Raw genomic sequence first — 18,277 nt, forward strand, 5'->3', positions numbered from 1 at the left:
ACGCCAAACTCTACAAAACTTTTTAGATTAGCAAATCCACAAATAAGGAATGGAAATTTGAAATCAATTAAATAAGAAACAAATCTCATCGGATGCAGGTTCCGAATTCATATCTTTACTAAGAATGTGCTGATTTGCTTTTAGTTTCAAAACTTGTATTTGGTTTTGTAAAATGTGGATAACAAAAAAAGTAATAAATAAACAAAAATAAACAAATAAATCCATAAGTGGAATGACATTTATAGACTTAATTTTCAGAAACAAAATATTGACTACGCTCTATAAGGACATGATTGGAAGGGGCAAAATCACTCCCACGGTAAGATCTTACGGCTGTGTTTTAGACATCACTCAATAAAGGTGAGGGGAAGTTTGCAGAAGGATAGAAATGACTAGAATATGAACCACTTCCATTCGGGAAAATAATTAAGCAACAATCAAACAGTACCGTCCCGACCTACTTTAATTCTTTTTTTTTTTTTTTTTTTTTTTTTTTTTGCTGGCAGCAAGCTCGAGACCCTACCATAGTTGCAAAGTTTCTAAAGCTTTAACTATTTAATGGCAAGATCGAAAACTTCCTTTAGTTGGCTTGATAAGTGGACTGTTGACTACAAGCCGACAGATCGTCAGTTTTTTTTTATTGAATGACGTCGTCGTCATCAAATTCTGAGGTAGGTTTTGACCTAGAAGATTGCGGACGGGGGAGCAAAAAGGACCAACTAGAGGGAAAACCAAACATCTTGACAGCAAAAGATCAGAGGAAGAATACCAAATTCAGCTGACGACTGACGTTATATTGGGAAAGTGCGATATGGAAACATGCCTGACATGTATATAAAAAATATATTTCGATGAATTTTAGCAGTAGTTATTTGAAGTCAAAAGAAGACCTATTATCTAAATTTGAGTAACATTCTATTGTGGTATCTTTAAAAAGCACCGGTGTATTTCCTTCCCTTCAGGTTCTAGCTCCATTAGAAACTCGTTTCTTTAAGTTAGGTTCAATGAGGAGTCTATTGACGACACTATTAGCAGGGAAGAAGGCAGAACAACAGAAATATGCCTAGCCACAATCACGTTCTAGCTCCAATAGTGTATTACCTATTTTTAGTTGCATTCTCAAACAAACTATAACCAGGTTGAGGCTACTAGATTAATGCACTCGTCATTCTCAATGGTTAATTCATCTTTAAAAAATAATAAAATTTATGCCGCCTAAATAGGCATGGAAAAAGCCTACCTATGACGAAATTAATGCAGAAACTCATTTTCTAATGGGAGAATTAAAATATTTTTTAACTCACCTGTCATCTTCAAGAGTCGTGGCAAAGGGTTAAGGCAATCAAGTTTCCCATTACACCTTTAATTTCCTGGTTCTGATCTGTGTGATTCTGTTTTGCCTCAGTTCGAAATGCTGTCTGCAACAATAAAGGGTAAAAGCATTTAAGTATCCTGATCCTATGAACTTGGATCGGAATAAAAGAATGACCTTATGAATCTGATGGGTTACTGATGAACAATATGACACTCCGTGTAAAGAAGACGTCTCAAAACACACTACCAACAAATGAACTTGGTCCTCTTCTTAAATGACAAAAACAACATAATTTCCGTTGCTGCTTAAATGGCAATATATACAGATGATTCAACGAAGGAAATGAGCACCTTAATTCCATCATCTGTGCATTTTATTTATTTTCTTAATATGCCACAAACGAAGACAGGTAAACATAGCAAATCAAGTCCAATTAATCATCTTGTATTCTTTGAGGAACAATAACTTCATATCCATAAACAAAGCAAAAATGGTATAGTTTTTACTCGTTAATGACAGTAAGACCTTTATTGGGTATAGTTTAAGGAACATAAATAATCGACACAATATCATACTAGCAAAGAATATCAAAGCAACATTCTCACCTGTCCAGACATTAAATAGAATAGTGTTGTGATATTGTCACATGCTCTCCAATACCAACCATCTTGGTGGAACTGTTGAAATCTGTCCCTGAATCCTTACCTGACCAGCTATCGTATGTTCTCTTATATTTGTTCCTTCCCCAATAGAGAACATTCTGCATGTTCTAATTACACAATATTGAAATTGAGATAAATTTGTAATGAAGCACGATGAAGCAATAATGTAACTGAAGGAACATAACCGTGCATACTACATAGCCGTGCTAGTTTTGAGAGTTCAGATGATGGTTTAAAATTAAACATTAGGGGAACGCAACCTGGCATATACAAAAACAATTCAAGCAAGCCCATCATAGTTAAACTGATAAAACAAGGTACATGCACATGCAAGTTCGATCTATAGATACAGATCTAGTATGGAGGGAACTTTAAGACTCAAGCACAAGTTGTAATTGCAGCTCTTGATCAACTTTGGCTGCTCATATTCTTAGTTCAGTTTAGGCATGAAAGACACTTCCCATTTGTTCATAAAAGTTGGGAGTAGAAGATGAAGTGCCAGAACACAAGATTTTGATGCCCCTAAATCTCAGCTCTATTTCCTAATACCTCTAAGAGAAGACAAAAACTATCAAGGCCTCGTAAGTTTGAGATTAAAATGTGAAATGATTTTGATGCCTCTAAATCTCTTCTTCTATTTCTTAATACCAATAAAAAGACGAGTATTTTTTTTTTTTTTTTTTTTTTTTTTTTTTTGAAAAAGACAAAATCTGGCAAGGCCTTGTAGGTTAAAATAAAAATGTGAAGCACAGTAACTCACCACTCTCTAGTTCTTCATACTCCTCTGCACATAGCCACTACACCGTTTTCTCCCTTCCTACCGAAATTTTGATTGAAAAGAACTAGCATTTTCTCCTACCCCAGATGATAGTGGCCTGATCATCTTTTTGTGCAATGGTCATAAATAAGTAGCTTGTCCCCATTAGAAGTACTAAGCATTTCAAGTCTATTTGACGAAAAGGATCTCAAATGCAGTCATTCATTAAAACTATTCCTACGAGAGCTTTCATCAACTTATACTCGAGATATCGACTACCAATTTCACTATTATATCATACTCTGACCTATGTTCATATTGTTAAATACAATCTCACTACAACGCTCAACAAGAATAGAAACTATAAATAGTATCATCAGCCAAACGAATGCTACATTTTTAAATAGAGATCAGACTTTGCCAACACAGCCATAGAGAAAACTTAATATGACAGACTAAAATTTAGCGATCAGTCTAGTTTTTAAGGAAACGGTTTCTGGAGAGTCAAATCCTAGAAATTTTCACACACATGCAGAGAAATGATTCAACTATAGTTACAGAAACGTAGGTCAGAGTATTTTCCTTAGGATACAAGGAAAAGCATGGGAATTCGGAGAATAGAAAGCTTAGAAGTAGTTGTATATTTGTGTACAAGTCACGAAGCAAATATTGTAGACCGATCAGTAGGTTAAACTTATTACAGGATGAATAATGCATCCATTTCCAACAACAAAGAAAGGAATATATATATATATAGACACACATACATATATATATATATACATAAACTTTTATTTTCAACAACCGTAAGCAACACAAAAATGATGCAACAAAACATTGAAATCTTCACCAGATAGCCAGATGGCTTCGCCAACTACAAGCTTTGGCAAAGGGATAAGGATTTGATAAAACACTCGCGAGTACTAAATAGGACAGGATATGAAGTGAGAATCATATGCGATTTAATCTAGTCAACCTGTGTTGCAGAAGTTTTCATCTGAAAAGGAAAATGAGCATTTTCACCTACATTGCACATTGAATCAGGCAGAACGACACCAGATTTCTCAATAAAAGGTCAAGAGGAAGACTAGGAAGAGTTCAGAGCAGTTCACTGTACTTGAGCCTCAACTCAAGCACTCAGACCTCCGTAGTTGACGAACTAGCCAAATTTCTAATACTGCAATTAACATATAGGTCGAACTCCTACTTGAAACTGAGAAGGCAGTCCACTATGATCGTGCTTTCTTAATTAAAACGCAAACGATCTCGTTCCTCGCAAAGGTGTACAAGAGGAAGAAATAGTAGAATAATAAGCACAGATCCATCCATACTCTAACAGGAATAGAAGAGATAGAATGCATTCATCAATGATACGAAAACGTTAACCGAATATTTAGAAAACAAATGAATAATGGAGGATTCGTCACCGATTAGTCCAGATTTAAAAAAAAAAAAAAAGTGCTCAATAGTATAATAATAAGCACAGATCCATCCATATTCCAACAGGAATAGAAGAGATAAAATGCATTCATCAATCATACGAAAACGTTAAACGAATATTTAGAAAACAAATGAATAATGGAGGATTCGTCACCGATTAGTCCAGATTAACAAAACAAACAAAAAAAAAAAAAGTGCTCAATAGTATGATAATAAGCACAAATCCATCCATATTCCAACAGGAATCGAAGAGATAGAATGCATTCATCAATCATACGAAAACGTTAACCGAATATTTAGAAAGCAAATGAATAATGGAGGATTCGTCACCGATTAGTCCAGATGAAAAACAAATTGCTCAATAGTAGAATAATAAGAACAGATCCATCCATATTCTAACAGGAACAGAAGAGATAGAATGCATTCATCAATCATACGAAAACGTTAACCGAATATTTAGAAAGCAATAAATAATGGATGATTCTTTACCGATTAGTCCAGATTAAAAAAGAAGTGCTCAATAGTAGAATAATAAGAACAGATCCATCCATATTCTAACAGGAACAGAAGAGATAGAATGCATTCATCAATCATACGAAAACATTAATCGAATATTTAGAAAGCAATGAATAATGGAGGATTCGTCACCGATTAGTCCAGATTAAAAAAAAAAAGTGCTCCAAAGCATATCCTCCGGTTCTCGAAAGCAACTAAGCATATCAATAGAGTAAGACTCACACGAAAGTAGTAGCCACTGCGTAGATGAGACCGGAGATACTAATCCACAGCTTCCTATTCTCCGATTCTTGTAAGCGTGTATAAACCTTACGGCGAAAGTAGTGCCTGAGCGGCGCCGATGAAATCAAACCAAATGTAAAAGCACTCCAAAGTTACCTCCAATTCGGTGCTTGAAAGCGTCCATCTACCGATGAACACTTGTTATCCTTACGCCAATCGCAATCGTCGCTCCTCATTTTTCACCCAAACCGTTAAATTCTCACTCCAGAGTCTAGAGCGCCATTATTCCTTCCATTAATTCCCGCCTTCTTTAATTTATAGTCGGGGGAGCTCTGGCGGATGGCGATTTTGTATTTAGGAACGGGAACGCGACCGGCACGTGGCAGCAATCGTGTATGCTCGCGCACATAGAATCTCATGAAACTTGCATACGTGTCAAATTCGAAAAGCTCACTAGAAAAGAATTTATCGTGTTAGGGAAAGGAGATTTATCAATGCATCGTGATTGACTACACGACATGTCGGTTTAATGGCTCAGACTCTATTGGGCCAATGAAAGCCCATGGACCATAGTAACGATCCATTTGATGAATTCTGGGAAACAATATTGAAAATATATATTAAAGCTAAACAATTTCACATGCAAAATTCAAATTTTAATACTACATTATAATATTTTAATAATTAAAAAAAAATTAGGGGACGGGTAATATAATTCCGTCTCCACCCCATTTATCGAAAAAAAAAATGTTTCCAACTCCCTAACTCATTCTCTGTGGAGAATCCCCCTTCTACTTGGGATGGGTCCCTACGGGGCCCGGCCCCACGCAAACTATGAAACTGATACATAATACCTAGCTAGTCTGCATGGCCTCTCGGTGCAATGTCGGGCTCACAAGGTCGGAATATGATTGAATAGTTGTGTTTTTTCATCTATGAAAGAGCTCTGCTCATTGGGTTGATTTCTTTGTCTTGACAACTTTCTCCATAGCCACAAAGTTTGCATCAACCCACCATTAGGAAGATGCAAAGAAAACGCCTGTGTTTGAACTGCAAAGCCATAAGCAATTAGCTTCACGTATGGAATCAAAGAGGGAACCGAGACCATAAAGTTGCTACTACTTGAAGCTTGATTCCTTTTGAATGGTTTGTGTTTCATTCCTTGTAGCATGAACAAACCTTGAAGAAAGCGTATGCAGTAAAGTAAAAAATACTTGGGAGTTAAGGAGGGCAGCGGCATTGACACCGACAGCGCCATTGATGTCCTTCATTTTGCTGTTAGTTGTTGTCGTCTCTATTAGATGAAAGTCCCACACCGGCTATTTTAGGGAATGATCATGAGTAATACTATCTCCATCTCCATTGGCATGAGGCCTTTTAGGGAAGCCCAAAGCAAAGTCATAAGAACTTAGGCTTAAAGTGGACAATATCGTATCATTGTGGAGAGTCGTGTTCATCTAACATGGTATCAAAGTCATGCCCTAAACTTAGTCGTTCCAATAGATTGGTAAATCTTCAAATGTCGAACAAAAGACTCCAAAAGAAAAGGAGTCAACTCTCCTCGAAGGCATAGTAAAACATGACTAAGACTCCAAAGGAGTCGAGCCTCGATTAAAGGGAGGCGTACTTTGTTCGAGAAGAAGTGTTGGATGATGAAAGTCCCACGTCAACTAATTTAGGGAATGATCGTGGATTTATAATCAAAGAATACTCTCCCCATTGGTATGAGACATTTTGGGGAAGCACAAAGGGAAGCCACGAGAGCTTACGCTCAAAGTGGACAATATCATACTACTGTGGAGAGTTGTATTCATCTAACAGTCTCCATCTTTTTTCTATCGAAGATTCTTGGAAGAATTTTTATCATACCATTTTGAAGATTCGTGAAATTAAACCGGCAGTAATGCTAATATAAAATCACCATTTAGAGTCCCAAAAAAAAGCTTATAAATTCCAAGCATGCCTCATCACCCCTTGGAGGGTTAAATAACTAAACCAGCCAAATCAAAAAATAAAATAAATAAATAAATAAACCAAATAATAGATAAGTTATAATAATAATAATAATAATACATATAAAATTTCTGACAAGTGATTAAATTTAGCACCCCATGAATTAAACAGAATTTCCCCTCCTCGGAAACAGTGAAAATTTGCAGTAAAAATGAGGAAGCCAGACCCTCGAATCCAGTGGTTTTTCAGGACAAAATCCTGAAGACGATCACGTAACCAAAGAATAACATGCGTGAAGCGTCGTCGTTTGGCTCTTGGCGGTGCTTAAGGCTAATCTAAACATCTTATTAATTAATAAATTAAATTATTTATGATCAGCGCTTCAGCTTTGAGCCTTGGACGCTTCCTGTTTGGGCGTTTAGCTGCTGTGCTTGTTCTTACTACAGGATATTCTTTTACGACAGCGTTTCAGAACCAAATTCTTCTTTATTCACTTGCTTTTCTGTGTTTCTGAATTTTAGGCTGCAGTTATCATGTGTCAAACCACTACCCCTTTTATTCCTTCTAAACCCCTCCTTAATTCATGTATTTTTTTGGATTCTAACAACTTTTTTTAAAACCAACCGTAACAATTTAGTCCGAGCTATTTATCCATGGAATTGTTCATACTTTTTAAATTAATACTCGATTTTAAATTTATAAAAAACCTATTTTTTTAATCTCGATTATTTTTTGTATTCGCCGTCAAATTTAAGAAATTACAATAGTAAAAACCTTATTGGTTTATCGATATAACATGACTCAATTGACATAAATGATGTACAATTGAGTGAATAAGAGATAAATTTATTGTGCGACAAATTTTATCTCAATTTAAATAAGGTCAAATCTTTTACTTTATAATAATGAATAACTATATATATAAATTAATTATTTATATGATTAATATAATTAAACATATGGTCATAAGATGCTATTTCTCTTCTTTTTCCAAAATTAATTAAAATCAAATACTCGCATATGAAATCTCAACTATATAATAAAAAAAAATAATAATGATAACATAAAGTCTAAAACCTTTTAGGGTTTTACTTCTACAGCAAGAACCGAACCAAACCGAATTGGGTTATAATCATAATGTACAGATTGAGATAATTTTGATTTTTGGTAATCTCATTAAACTATTGTTTTTGCTGCCCTAAAAAAGAAGAACCCATCATCAAATCATGAGCCATTGAAGGACATAAAGGAGCAGAAATCAAAGAACTCATTTCCCCCCAATCCAACTCGTTCATCAAGCCATTACCATTATCAAACGACGCCGTATTGCTATACACGACCTTCTCCAATTCACCTACGTGGCGGCTTGGGATTGGTAGACCCGGGACCCCGTCTGTTCCAAATTGGAAACCGTCTGTTCTGCTCAAATCGCCGCCGGGGGTGTGGCCGAAGAGTTGCTGAGAATTAGAAGCGAATTGAAGCGATTGGTGATTTGCGCACGGCGGCGGTGGAGGCGGAGGCGGCGGGGAATTGAGCGCCGATGTTAACTCCGGCAAGAAAGGCGATTGGTTATTATAAAGATGGTTGTCAAAAGCAATAGCCATGGAATTTCCAATTTCGGATTTGATTTTTCTTCCTCTTCTCACAAGTTGTTGCTTGCCAAATAGTTTCTTCTTCAACCTCGTGTTCCAATAGTTCTTTATATCATTATCTGTTCTCCCCGGTAATTGAGCTGCAATAATCGACCACCTATATCGATACATCGGATTTAATTAATTTTAATATTTATAAAATAAAAAAAATCACAACTTTATTAAAATCAAATTACCTGCTTCCAATGCTAATATAAAGACTACAAATTATTCTATCTTCTTCTTCTGAGAAATCCCCATGTTTGATATTCGGACGAAGGTAGTTCAACCATCGGAGTCGGCAACTTTTCCCACATCGCTTAAGACCTAATCCAATCCAAAGAAAATCATATCGATTTCAATTTAATTTCAAACTAATTAAAAAAAAAAGAAATTTGAGCCGATGGGTTATGATAAATTTGTGTTACCAATTTTTTGAGGTAGGGCGATCCAGTTTCCTCCGGTGCTATGCTGCTCGATATAGGATTTGAGTTTTGCGTCTTCCTCGGGCGACCACGGGCCCTTCTTCACGTTGGCTTTATCACAGCAAGGAGCTCTTCCCATGGCCTTTGTTTGGAAAGGAGTGTTCAAAGTACAGAAATTATGAGAGGGAAAGGGTAAAGAGAGAGGGTTATAATAGTATTAAGGGAAGGAAATTCATGTGCGTGATGAAAAAGCCATCGGATTTGTAATTTTTTTTTATAAAAAAGACAGGATTTTCTTCTTGTCTGTTTTTGCATAGAATCAATAGGATAATTATAATATATATATATATATTGGGCTGTCCCTCTTTACGTTGAGCTGTTTTTTCGTTGGTTCGCAGGGTCATGCATACCATATAACTTTTACGTATTTGTATTATATCAAAAATTTCCATAGTTTATTAAATTTGGGTATCAATAATTATCCACAAGGTATATGATATGATGAAATGAATCTTAGCTTTTTGTCCTTGAAAGTACCATATATTCAAAAACAAATTTACAATAAAGTTTAATTTCTCTCGGTGTTAGATGATGAAAGTCCCACATCGACTAATTTAGAGAATGATTATGGATTTATAAGTGAATAATACTATCTCCATTGAAATAAGGCATTTTGAGAAAATCCAAAGCAATATGTGTTTGTAGGCCATATTAAATGGTTTATTGTTATTGTAAGATACATGCACCTGAATACCCTACCATTTTATTCCATGTATTCAACCCGACAAAATGAATGTGTCCTTGAAATCAACCCCAAAAAGTAAGACTCATTGACTGGGATTATTTGAAAAGACGACCAAATTTCAAATAATTATATGGAAACGAAATCTTTGTGTTTTGAATGATAAACACATATGTTTTTATTAGTAATTTAGTTAAACATAATCTTTATTATTGTCTATATCTCTGTCTCGTTTACTTTTATTTATATATAAATAATTTAATTAAAAATTAATAAAATAATAAATAGAGAATTTTGTGAAATGAGACAAAAAAAAAAAAAAAATATATATATATATATATATATATATATATATATATATATATATATATATATATATTCTTATAGACATTTCTACTCTTCATATTTTTTCTTATAGATTTTTAAAATATATGTCATAATATGCAAACACAAATCTACCTTGTTATTCATTTTATAATTATTTTAATAAATATCTAAAGTCTTTGGGGTTGATATTTTGTTTTGGTTTTTTTATTATTATTATTATTATTAATTATTTAGCACTCCAAAATTGAATTATTTTTGGTGGTTGGGGGAATTGAAAGGAATCCCATCAAAAGGATAGCAGGATTAAATGTTATAATTATTTTTTAAAATTCAAGTACTTTTTTAATTAGGCACAGCCACTCCTCCAACTGATTGGGTCTGCTGCTTTTCAGTATTAATTATGATGCACAAATCATATCTTAAATATAAAAATATAAATATAAAAATAGTGTAAATGTGATTTAATTCAAATGAGTTTTAGATAAGAGTGTTCAATTGGGCCCAATTATTGTAAAAAAAAAGCCCAAATAATTGGGCCTGAATGTCCGAGCATTAAATTTAAAATAAATAAATGAATAAAATAATACTCGAGGAGGGTAAAAATTATAATTTTATTAACTTCTATTATTAAGGAGACGAGATACAAATAATTAAGATTAAGAATATTTAAAAAGCCCTAATAAATGATTAGACAGAGAAAATCCTTCCCCTTTAGCATTAGGATCTCCTTAAAAGTTATTTTGTTATTATATTATTTAGTTATTTCAGTTGCCACCTTTTTAGAATTTTTCAATATATATATTCATGATATAGATTTTAAAAATATATATTTGTTTACCTTAAATTATATTTTATTGTAAAATAGTCGACATTATTTAAGTTGCCACCTTGGAATTTGAAGGGTATTTCCGTAACCTTTGAGCACCAGGTAATGTATTTTGATGCAACTTAAAAGAATAGTGTATCATCCAACACATCAAGAGTGTACATAATAGATATGTTGGATGACACTTGTGTATTTTAGCATTCACAGAGTCCAATGAACACTATACTTTTGTTTCTGTAATACATGAGAGTTCCAATCGACTCTCTTTAACGTATGATTGTGATATCGTCACTTTCACGATCCCTTCGAATCTATTATCCATGATGCCAAATCATTTTTGGGCCCCACCTTCACCATCATCCGTTTCACAAATATGACATCACTTTCTATCCAATCAACATGCTACCGCCAATTACAAGCTTGGATTATTCTCATCTATTTTTTTAATTTTCATTTAATTAATTTTCTCTTTTATTTTTTCTTTCTTTCATTAATCTATTATCTCAACTTGACCATGTGACAGGAGAAGGTTAACGTCCTATCTTCCTATCAGTAAAAAAAAAAAAATTTCTTCCTCTCTGTTTCTCCTCCATTTTCCCTTTATATTTTTCTCCCTCAACTTTAAAATCTCATTTCCCTCAACTTTACATCTCATTTCATTTTTTACCATTGCTTTCTTTGTTCTTAATGTATGGCGAGGGGTTCCTATTGGTTTGGGGCGAAGAACGGATCATTCTGTGCTATTGCTTGTATTGGAAATGGCCGGTGTAAAGAATAAGCAGTAGGTTTTGAAGTTTGATGACATTATAATGCCTTCTTTATCGTTGGGGTTGTCGATTGTTGTTGAATCCTCCGACGAGTTCATCCAGCTGAGTTCTTCGCATTTTCACATTCATTGGGGTTTAAGAGGGAGAGAGAAACTCAAAGTCCATTCACATTTTTCGCCCAACTTTGTGGCTTCATCGGACCGTCGATAAGGTTTGCTTTCGCTAACCGATCAAAATTTGTACGAAATTCAAGCTTGTTCGGTCACACACATCGCTCGTGCATGCATGTTCAATCATGCGCGACACAATCTTGGTTCCCAATAAGGCGACCTATACATCGTGATGTCATCTCATATCACGAAACAACTTGACCATATTGGTTTGCTCGAACACATCCATTGAGAACTAACCTATATGTCGATCATCTCATTGGGACAGAGTCTTCCATACCAAATTAGTAAATAAATATATAATATATATGTATAATAAATTAGTTTTGTGTCTTAGAACATATATAAAAAGTGAGGTGAAAACCGAGATCAGAAATTTCTATCAAATCCCTCCTTTATTTTGAAGGGTATTCTTTGCTTCATTCGAGACGGGTCTTCATGGGCTCAAACAGACATTTCTATATAGATGGCCCCGATCGGGCCGATGACTTGATCTTTAAGTTTTTGATAGGTAAGACGAGGAATTAAATTATTTAAATATTATAAGTAAAACCTAGCAACCATATTGGTGAATTCAAAAGAGGGAGAGAGAAGTAAATAGGAAGTTGAAATAGGAAAGACATTAGCATATGCAGCAATCCTGAGGTTCCAAATACAAACTACATAATAGGCTTTAAACAAATAACAAATATACTTCTCTTCTATTATTAATTCCTCGACACTTATCAAACATCATAATCTTAAATACTACAATAGAACACAAAACATCCTTAAAAAAGGAAGAAAAAAAAAAAAAAAAAAATCTCACATCCCGTGTAACTTCCATAAAACATCAACTAGGTTCGAGTTATATACCTTCTAACAAAGAAACTTGAAGCACGCAACGTTATTATTTATCAAACTAATTTCTTGGATGATATAAGGGAACTAACCTTCTTGAGTAGCGTGACGGTGGGTCACGGTCCGAGTCGATAATGGCCATCGGTCATGTAATGACCGTCGAGGTAGAGCGCTGCATTGGAAGGATGAAGGCCATCCATCACCATGAACTGCATATCTTCAGAAGGTTTCCAGTGTCTCTTCCTTTGGTTTATGAACCAATTGTTTATTTGCTTCTGATCCAATCCAGTGGATTCAGCCAATGCTACCTTCTCTGTCTCCTGTGAAAAACCCCATCATTTCATTCAAACATAATCAATATGATTGGTTGAGATTAAGGGATAAATGAGATAACTTACTGAAGGATATGGCCATTTGTAATGCAACTCCCACCAATTAAGAAGCTTCTGTCTTGCATCTTTTGGGAGCTTCCCTTTCTTCTTTTTCTTAGACAGTTCTTGCTTTAAACTGCTCAGGAAACCACTATACTTCCTCAGTAGGTGGTTCTTCAATTCCCTGTCTTCCGCTCGCGGGTCAATCTCCGGTAGCTCGGTTTCTCCCCCGCTATTCTCTTGTTCCTCCTCTGACGATCCGATACCTTCACACTTCTCATCTGTGAAGAATTCAAGTACATGATCTTGTTGAGAATTGTTGGGAGGGAACCCACATTGACTAATTCAGGGAATGATCATAAGTTTATAAGCAAGGAATACATTTCTATTGGTACGAGAGCTTATGCTTAAAGTTGATAAAATCATACCATCGTGGAGATTCGTGATTCCTAACATAGTATCAGAGTCATGCCCTTAACTTAGTAGGATCCTCAAATGTCGAAGAAAGATGTCGTGAGTCTCGAAAGTGTAGTTAAAAGTGACTCAAGTGTCGAACAAATGGTGTACATTGTTTGAGAACTCCAGAGAAGGAGCTAGCCTCAATTAAGGAGAGACTGTTCGAGGGTTCCATAGGCCTTAGAGGAGACTCTATCGTTCAAGGGGAGGATTCTTGGGAGGGAGTCCCACATTGGCTAATTTAGAAAATGATCATAGATTTTATAAGGAATACATCTCCATTAACACGAGAGCTTATGCTCAAAGTGGACAATATCATACCATTGTGAATATCCAAGTACTAAAACACATTTCGGGAGTCCCGATACTAAAAACACTTCAAAAGCTCAAGGGGTTTATTGATTAAAATTCAAATATTCTCAATGATTAGGGAAGCAGTAGAAGATGCTTCTCGGTACTTACATATTCAGACCCTAATTAATTAATTAATTAACCAACAAGCAAAATACACACAAAATTGGCTAACTAAGAAATCAGAACATGAAATATTCAACAATTAGCGATTACAAGTTCCAAGAAGAGCATAGAATAAATGAAATATCAAATCCTTCAAAGTTTAATATGACACATTTTACAGATCGTTAATAAATTAAATTAGTAATTTTGTTCCTTTCTGACAGGACCTACCATGGGGTAGCGTTTGATATGAACAGAATCCTATGTTCCACTCAATTTACTTAATTAAGCTTCCATTTTAATCAGTTTAAGTAAATAAAGATAAGTGTAATTAGACAAAAAAAAAAACCCAAAAATTGCAGAACCAAACGTGGGCATATGATGATTAGGGTTCCATTAATTAAGGGAAACTACAAAATTTTGCAGAAAGAATAAAAACCCATCTCAGAAAATGGATTTAATTCATACCCTTTTGAGGAAAATTAGAAATTTAGTAGAAAAGTTACCGGAATTGAAGATCCGAACTGGGCCATTACAGAGAGAACTGAGCTGAGATTCGATCCTGCGCATGAAATCCATGGCTTCTTGAACTGGCCTTGTAAGTTCCTCTCGGTATTTCACCAACATGTCGTAATAAGCTTCCTATTATTTTTCGAATAAAGGAAAAAAACCCTTATATTCAAAAGGAATATTATTAATTAGCACGAAAAGAACAAAAGTAGAGGCTATGGTTGGTTGTCACATACCATGAATTGATCAAGTTCTGGATCCTTCGTGGAATCTCCAGAAACCATGGAAGATCGCTGCCGTGCTTCAAATTCTTGCCGGGCAGCCACCAGCTGCTCCACCACTTGCGGCGGAGCACCCACCTACAAAAACATGGGAATTAAAGGTAGGGGCCCGTTTGAAATTTCATGAAAAATCGATTCTTTTTCTTTTGTTGTTACCTTCTGACATTCCATGTAGGCTTCAAGGAGGCTGGAATATTGTGGATGAGCCATGATTTTGGCTTTAATGGCTTCAACATCAACGCCGCCGTCATCGTCAGGCCGACATGTTGTCGTCGTCGGCGGCGGCGGCTGTCCTAAAGAGTAGTGGAATTTGAGGAGCTGGTGGTGGGAACTACTAGCTTCCGACTTGACAATCGGGTGCGATTGATCGGGTTGAAAACAATCAGCTCCTTGTTGAAGATGAAACGTGTGAGCAGCCATCTGAGCCGTCGGATTGCTTGATCTGCCATAATTACCCGATGAAGAATTGGCTGATGCGTACAAGAAATTGCCTCTCGGATTTGAGTTCTCGTTTAGATGATTATTATAATCCTCCATTTCTCAGTAAACAAGTAATTTATAGGTTTTTCATCAAAGCCCTAAAAAAAAAAAAAAAAAAAAAAAAAAAAAAAAAAAAAAAACCCTAATTGTGAAACGCCGCCGCCGCCGCCACCACATGGGGTGAGAACTCGCCGGCAAGAAACTCAAATGGGTTGTGCTCCATGATCAAGAAGAGCCCATCTTCTTTTCATAAATGGGTATATGATGAAATTTTCCGAAAAAAATTGGATAAAAAAGGGAAAATTGGAAGCTTTTTACAAAAAATCAGATTTTATGGATTTTTTTTTTTTTTTTAGAATTTTAAAATTTTAAATAAAATATTAAGTAATTAAGGAGACTATTATTGATTTGAAACATTTTTTTTTATAAATTAAAAAAAAAAACATATCTAATACTTAATCAATTAATTGTTGGAATTACTAAATTGGGTGTTCTTCAAATGAACCAAGACCCTTTTTCTCCTTTTATTTATTTATTTATTATTTATAAATATGACAACCAAAAGTACATTTAATTAAAGCAATTTCTATTTTCATGTCCTGTCATTTGTTTTATTATTTTCCTCGAATAAATAAATTTTCCAACAAGTACATGTCGTTTATAGAATCAATCCTATAATCTTCGCTTTTCCTTCATTATTTATATATTTATTTATTTATTTCATGAAATATCTTTTAGCTAAATTTTGCATAGATAAAAGAAAAAAAAAACATTCTTCATTCTGAGAATATGATATTTAAATAAATAAAAAACATAGTGATTGGATTAGTTTTTTAATTAAATAAACTAATATTTCCATTTGATAAAGATTCTTTTTAAAAATAAAAAATAAAGTTTTTAGTAATATTTATTGGTGATTGTTGTCAACATCATTTCAAAATTTGGGGCATTATCTTTTTGTTAGAAAGTCTTTTTATGAGCAACTTTTTTTTATAACGTCTAAATTTTGATTAAAGAGAAGTATTAGTAAGAATGATGAGTTGTAAGAACATTGATTCATTATTAAATATTAATTAATCAACTTGGGGTGTATTATTGCTTCACTACGGTTGAATTTTGAAACAAGGAGACGTAGTCAAACCCATAATCCATTAGTATGTTGCCAATATAAAGATTTTGTCTCTTTAATCAAAGTCAATATCCTTTTATCGCCCATGTCAGATGCAATATTGGTTGAAGAAGGAAACAAAATAGTTTTTTTACAGCGGTGTGGAATCCTAAACCCTAAATCTCTCTTTTATAGACACGCTTTAAAATTGTAAGACTCATGACTATATGTAACTGGCCAATGCAGATAATATCTGATAGTGGTGAATTTGAGCTGTGTTACAGACAAAGTCCCAAAATTTGAAGCATGAAAGTCGCCCATGTTGTAAATTGTCATGAAGATGTACTGTGTCAACCCTTATTTAGTTTATAACAATTTTGATTAATATTTTTATTTATTTTGGTTATTAACTTTATTTCAATTTCATAACAGGTTCATATTATCATTTTGATACATGAATCATCTCTATATAAAAAGTTAAGAATATTGAGTTTAAGTATCATTTTGTATTTGTATTTGTTGAGTGACAATTGGAGGATTTTTATTAGAGATTTTGTAGCGTGAGATATACACTTTGATTATTGAGATTGATTGTTACCGGTAGATGTAAGGTAATTTCTTCTCTCTGAATCACGTAAATTTCTGTATCTTTTTGTTTAATTTTTGTTCGTGGGGTGGGAGTACAATCAAACTTACTTCTACTTTCTACAAAAAGTCGGGGACTCGCAATAAGCCCGATACTTGGATGCCATTTCCATGTCTCTCCTTCTCTCAAAAGCACGATCTTGTAGTTTAGCGATAATTAACACGAAACGATGAGATATGAGGGTGATGTGAGGCTACTTTCCCTTGAGCTAGACAACCATTAAGCTGTGGTAGTCTGTTTAGGCTGCGTGTGTGCTGTTTTCGTGCTTAACCAAATTAATCATTAAGCACAATCATGTGGTTTATACCCACATGGATATTTTAATTCAATATACAAAACAAGGCTCATAATTAAAGAAATTATTGAAATATATGGGTAATAAGCATAATATATTGAGGACATTTATATCGGTGTCGTGGTTGAACTAAAAGGGGGGGAAGTTGGTGGAGTGGATATCCATTATAAGGGAGCACTGTAGGCGGTGACCAGAAGCACGTGCATGGTAAGGGAAGGGGGGAGGGGGCCGAGTGCCGAGGAAGGGATAAGGCAAAGGAAAATGGGTGGGCGTTTGGAGGATTGGATGGGAAGCCCCAGGGAAGTCCCGAAAGTCGCGCGCTAAAAACGGGGCCTGGGCTGCGCTTAGGGTTTGAAGCGTTGGGAAAAGACAAGTCAGGGACTGGTAACTACTACTACTACTACTACTTCACTCCATGTTTGGGCTGTGCACTGTAGAGCGCAGTGGGTGCGTGCTGTTCCTTCTCCTCTCGCACCTTCCCCATGCTCCTTATATTATTATAATACGTGCTGTACTGTGATGGTCAATACGCTCCATCCCCAGGTGTTTTTTTCCTTCATTTTTCCCCCATTTCCCAATTGCCTCTCTCTCCTCTGCCACCTCTATCAACATTCACTCTAAATTTACCTCTCTTTCTACCTTAACTCACTCTCGATCATCTTTTTCTCGAACAAAGTACACCGTATGTTTGGAACTCTCAAACAATCTTCCTTTAATTGAGCTCGACTCCTTTCTCTGGTGCTCTCGAACAAAGTACACATTTTGTTCGACACTTTAGTCACTTTTTTATACCTTCGAGGCTCACCATCTTTGTTCAATATTTGAGGATTCTATTGTCATGGCTAAGTTTAGCTTAGGTTTATGGAGCTCTCAAACAGCCTCCCATTAATCGAGGCTCAACTCCTTTCTCTAGAGCTCTCGAACAAATTACACCATTTATTCTACACTTTAGTCACTTTTTTACTACACCTTGGAGGCTCACAATCTTTGTTCAATATTTGAGGATTCTATTGTCATGGCTAAGTTTAGGTTAGGCTTATGGAGCTCTCAAACAACCTCCCCTTAATTGAGGCTCAACTTC

The 18,277-nt window shown here is 35.0% G+C and overlaps 2 protein-coding genes and 1 long non-coding RNA gene across 4 annotated transcripts; all 3 read right to left on the reverse strand.

Moving 5' to 3' along the window:
* Window positions 1-26: 26 nt before the first annotated feature.
* On the reverse strand, window positions 27-5,239 carry LOC111788343 (uncharacterized). 2 transcript variants are annotated; one of them, XR_015419814.1, is made up of 3 exons: window positions 4,913-5,239; window positions 1,921-2,075; window positions 27-1,418 (listed from the first exon to the last, which is right to left on the reverse strand). It is a non-coding gene; the product is annotated as an uncharacterized LOC111788343 (long non-coding RNA). The 2 variants fall into 2 exon arrangements; XR_002814132.2 differs by having other exon boundaries at window positions 1,921-2,084; window positions 4,913-5,237.
* A 2,653-nt stretch (window positions 5,240-7,892) lies between these two features.
* LOC111788261 (transcription factor MYB36-like) lies at window positions 7,893-9,170 on the reverse strand. Its single transcript, XM_023668567.2, has 3 exons — window positions 8,925-9,170; window positions 8,694-8,823; window positions 7,893-8,614 (listed from the first exon to the last, which is right to left on the reverse strand). Exons 1-3 carry the CDS (start codon window positions 9,058-9,060, stop codon window positions 8,047-8,049), a joined length of 834 nt encoding a protein of 277 aa, XP_023524335.2. The 5' UTR covers window positions 9,061-9,170; the 3' UTR covers window positions 7,893-8,046.
* A 3,177-nt stretch (window positions 9,171-12,347) lies between these two features.
* Window positions 12,348-15,428, reverse strand: LOC111788213 (homeobox protein knotted-1-like 2). Its single transcript, XM_023668489.2, has 5 exons — window positions 14,824-15,428; window positions 14,623-14,745; window positions 14,383-14,518; window positions 12,992-13,245; window positions 12,348-12,913 (listed from the first exon to the last, which is right to left on the reverse strand). The coding sequence occupies exons 1-5, from the start codon at window positions 15,202-15,204 to the stop codon at window positions 12,710-12,712; spliced, it is 1,098 nt and encodes a 365-aa protein (XP_023524257.2). The 5' UTR covers window positions 15,205-15,428; the 3' UTR covers window positions 12,348-12,709.
* Between the last annotated feature and the right edge of the window lie 2,849 nt (window positions 15,429-18,277).

This window comes from Cucurbita pepo, chromosome 2 (assembly GCF_057944985.1).
Source record: "Cucurbita pepo subsp. pepo isolate OVF chromosome 2, ASM5794498v1, whole genome shotgun sequence".
NCBI classification, from domain to species: domain Eukaryota; kingdom Viridiplantae; phylum Streptophyta; class Magnoliopsida; order Cucurbitales; family Cucurbitaceae; genus Cucurbita; species Cucurbita pepo.

Bases quoted from the DNA above. Each gene is read 5' to 3' on its own strand.
- LOC111788261 (XM_023668567.2), bottom strand. From the start codon at position 9,060: ATGGGAAGAGCTCCTTGCTGTGATAAAGCCAACGTGAAGAAGGGCCCG. The intron at 8,824-8,924 runs GTAACACAAATT...GGATTGGATTAG, and splicing joins CGCCCTACCTCAAAAAATTG to GTCTTAAGCGATGTGGGAAA. The intron at 8,615-8,693 runs GTAATTTGATTT...GTATCGATATAG, and splicing joins TATATTAGCATTGGAAGCAG to GTGGTCGATTATTGCAGCTC.
- LOC111788213 (XM_023668489.2), bottom strand. From the start codon at position 15,204: ATGGAGGATTATAATAATCATCTAAACGAGAACTCAAATCCGAGAGGC. The intron at 14,746-14,823 runs GTAACAACAAAA...ATGTTTTTGTAG, and splicing joins CCTACATGGAATGTCAGAAG to GTGGGTGCTCCGCCGCAAGT. The intron at 14,519-14,622 runs GTATGTGACAAC...GAAAAATAATAG, and splicing joins CAGAACTTGATCAATTCATG to GAAGCTTATTACGACATGTT.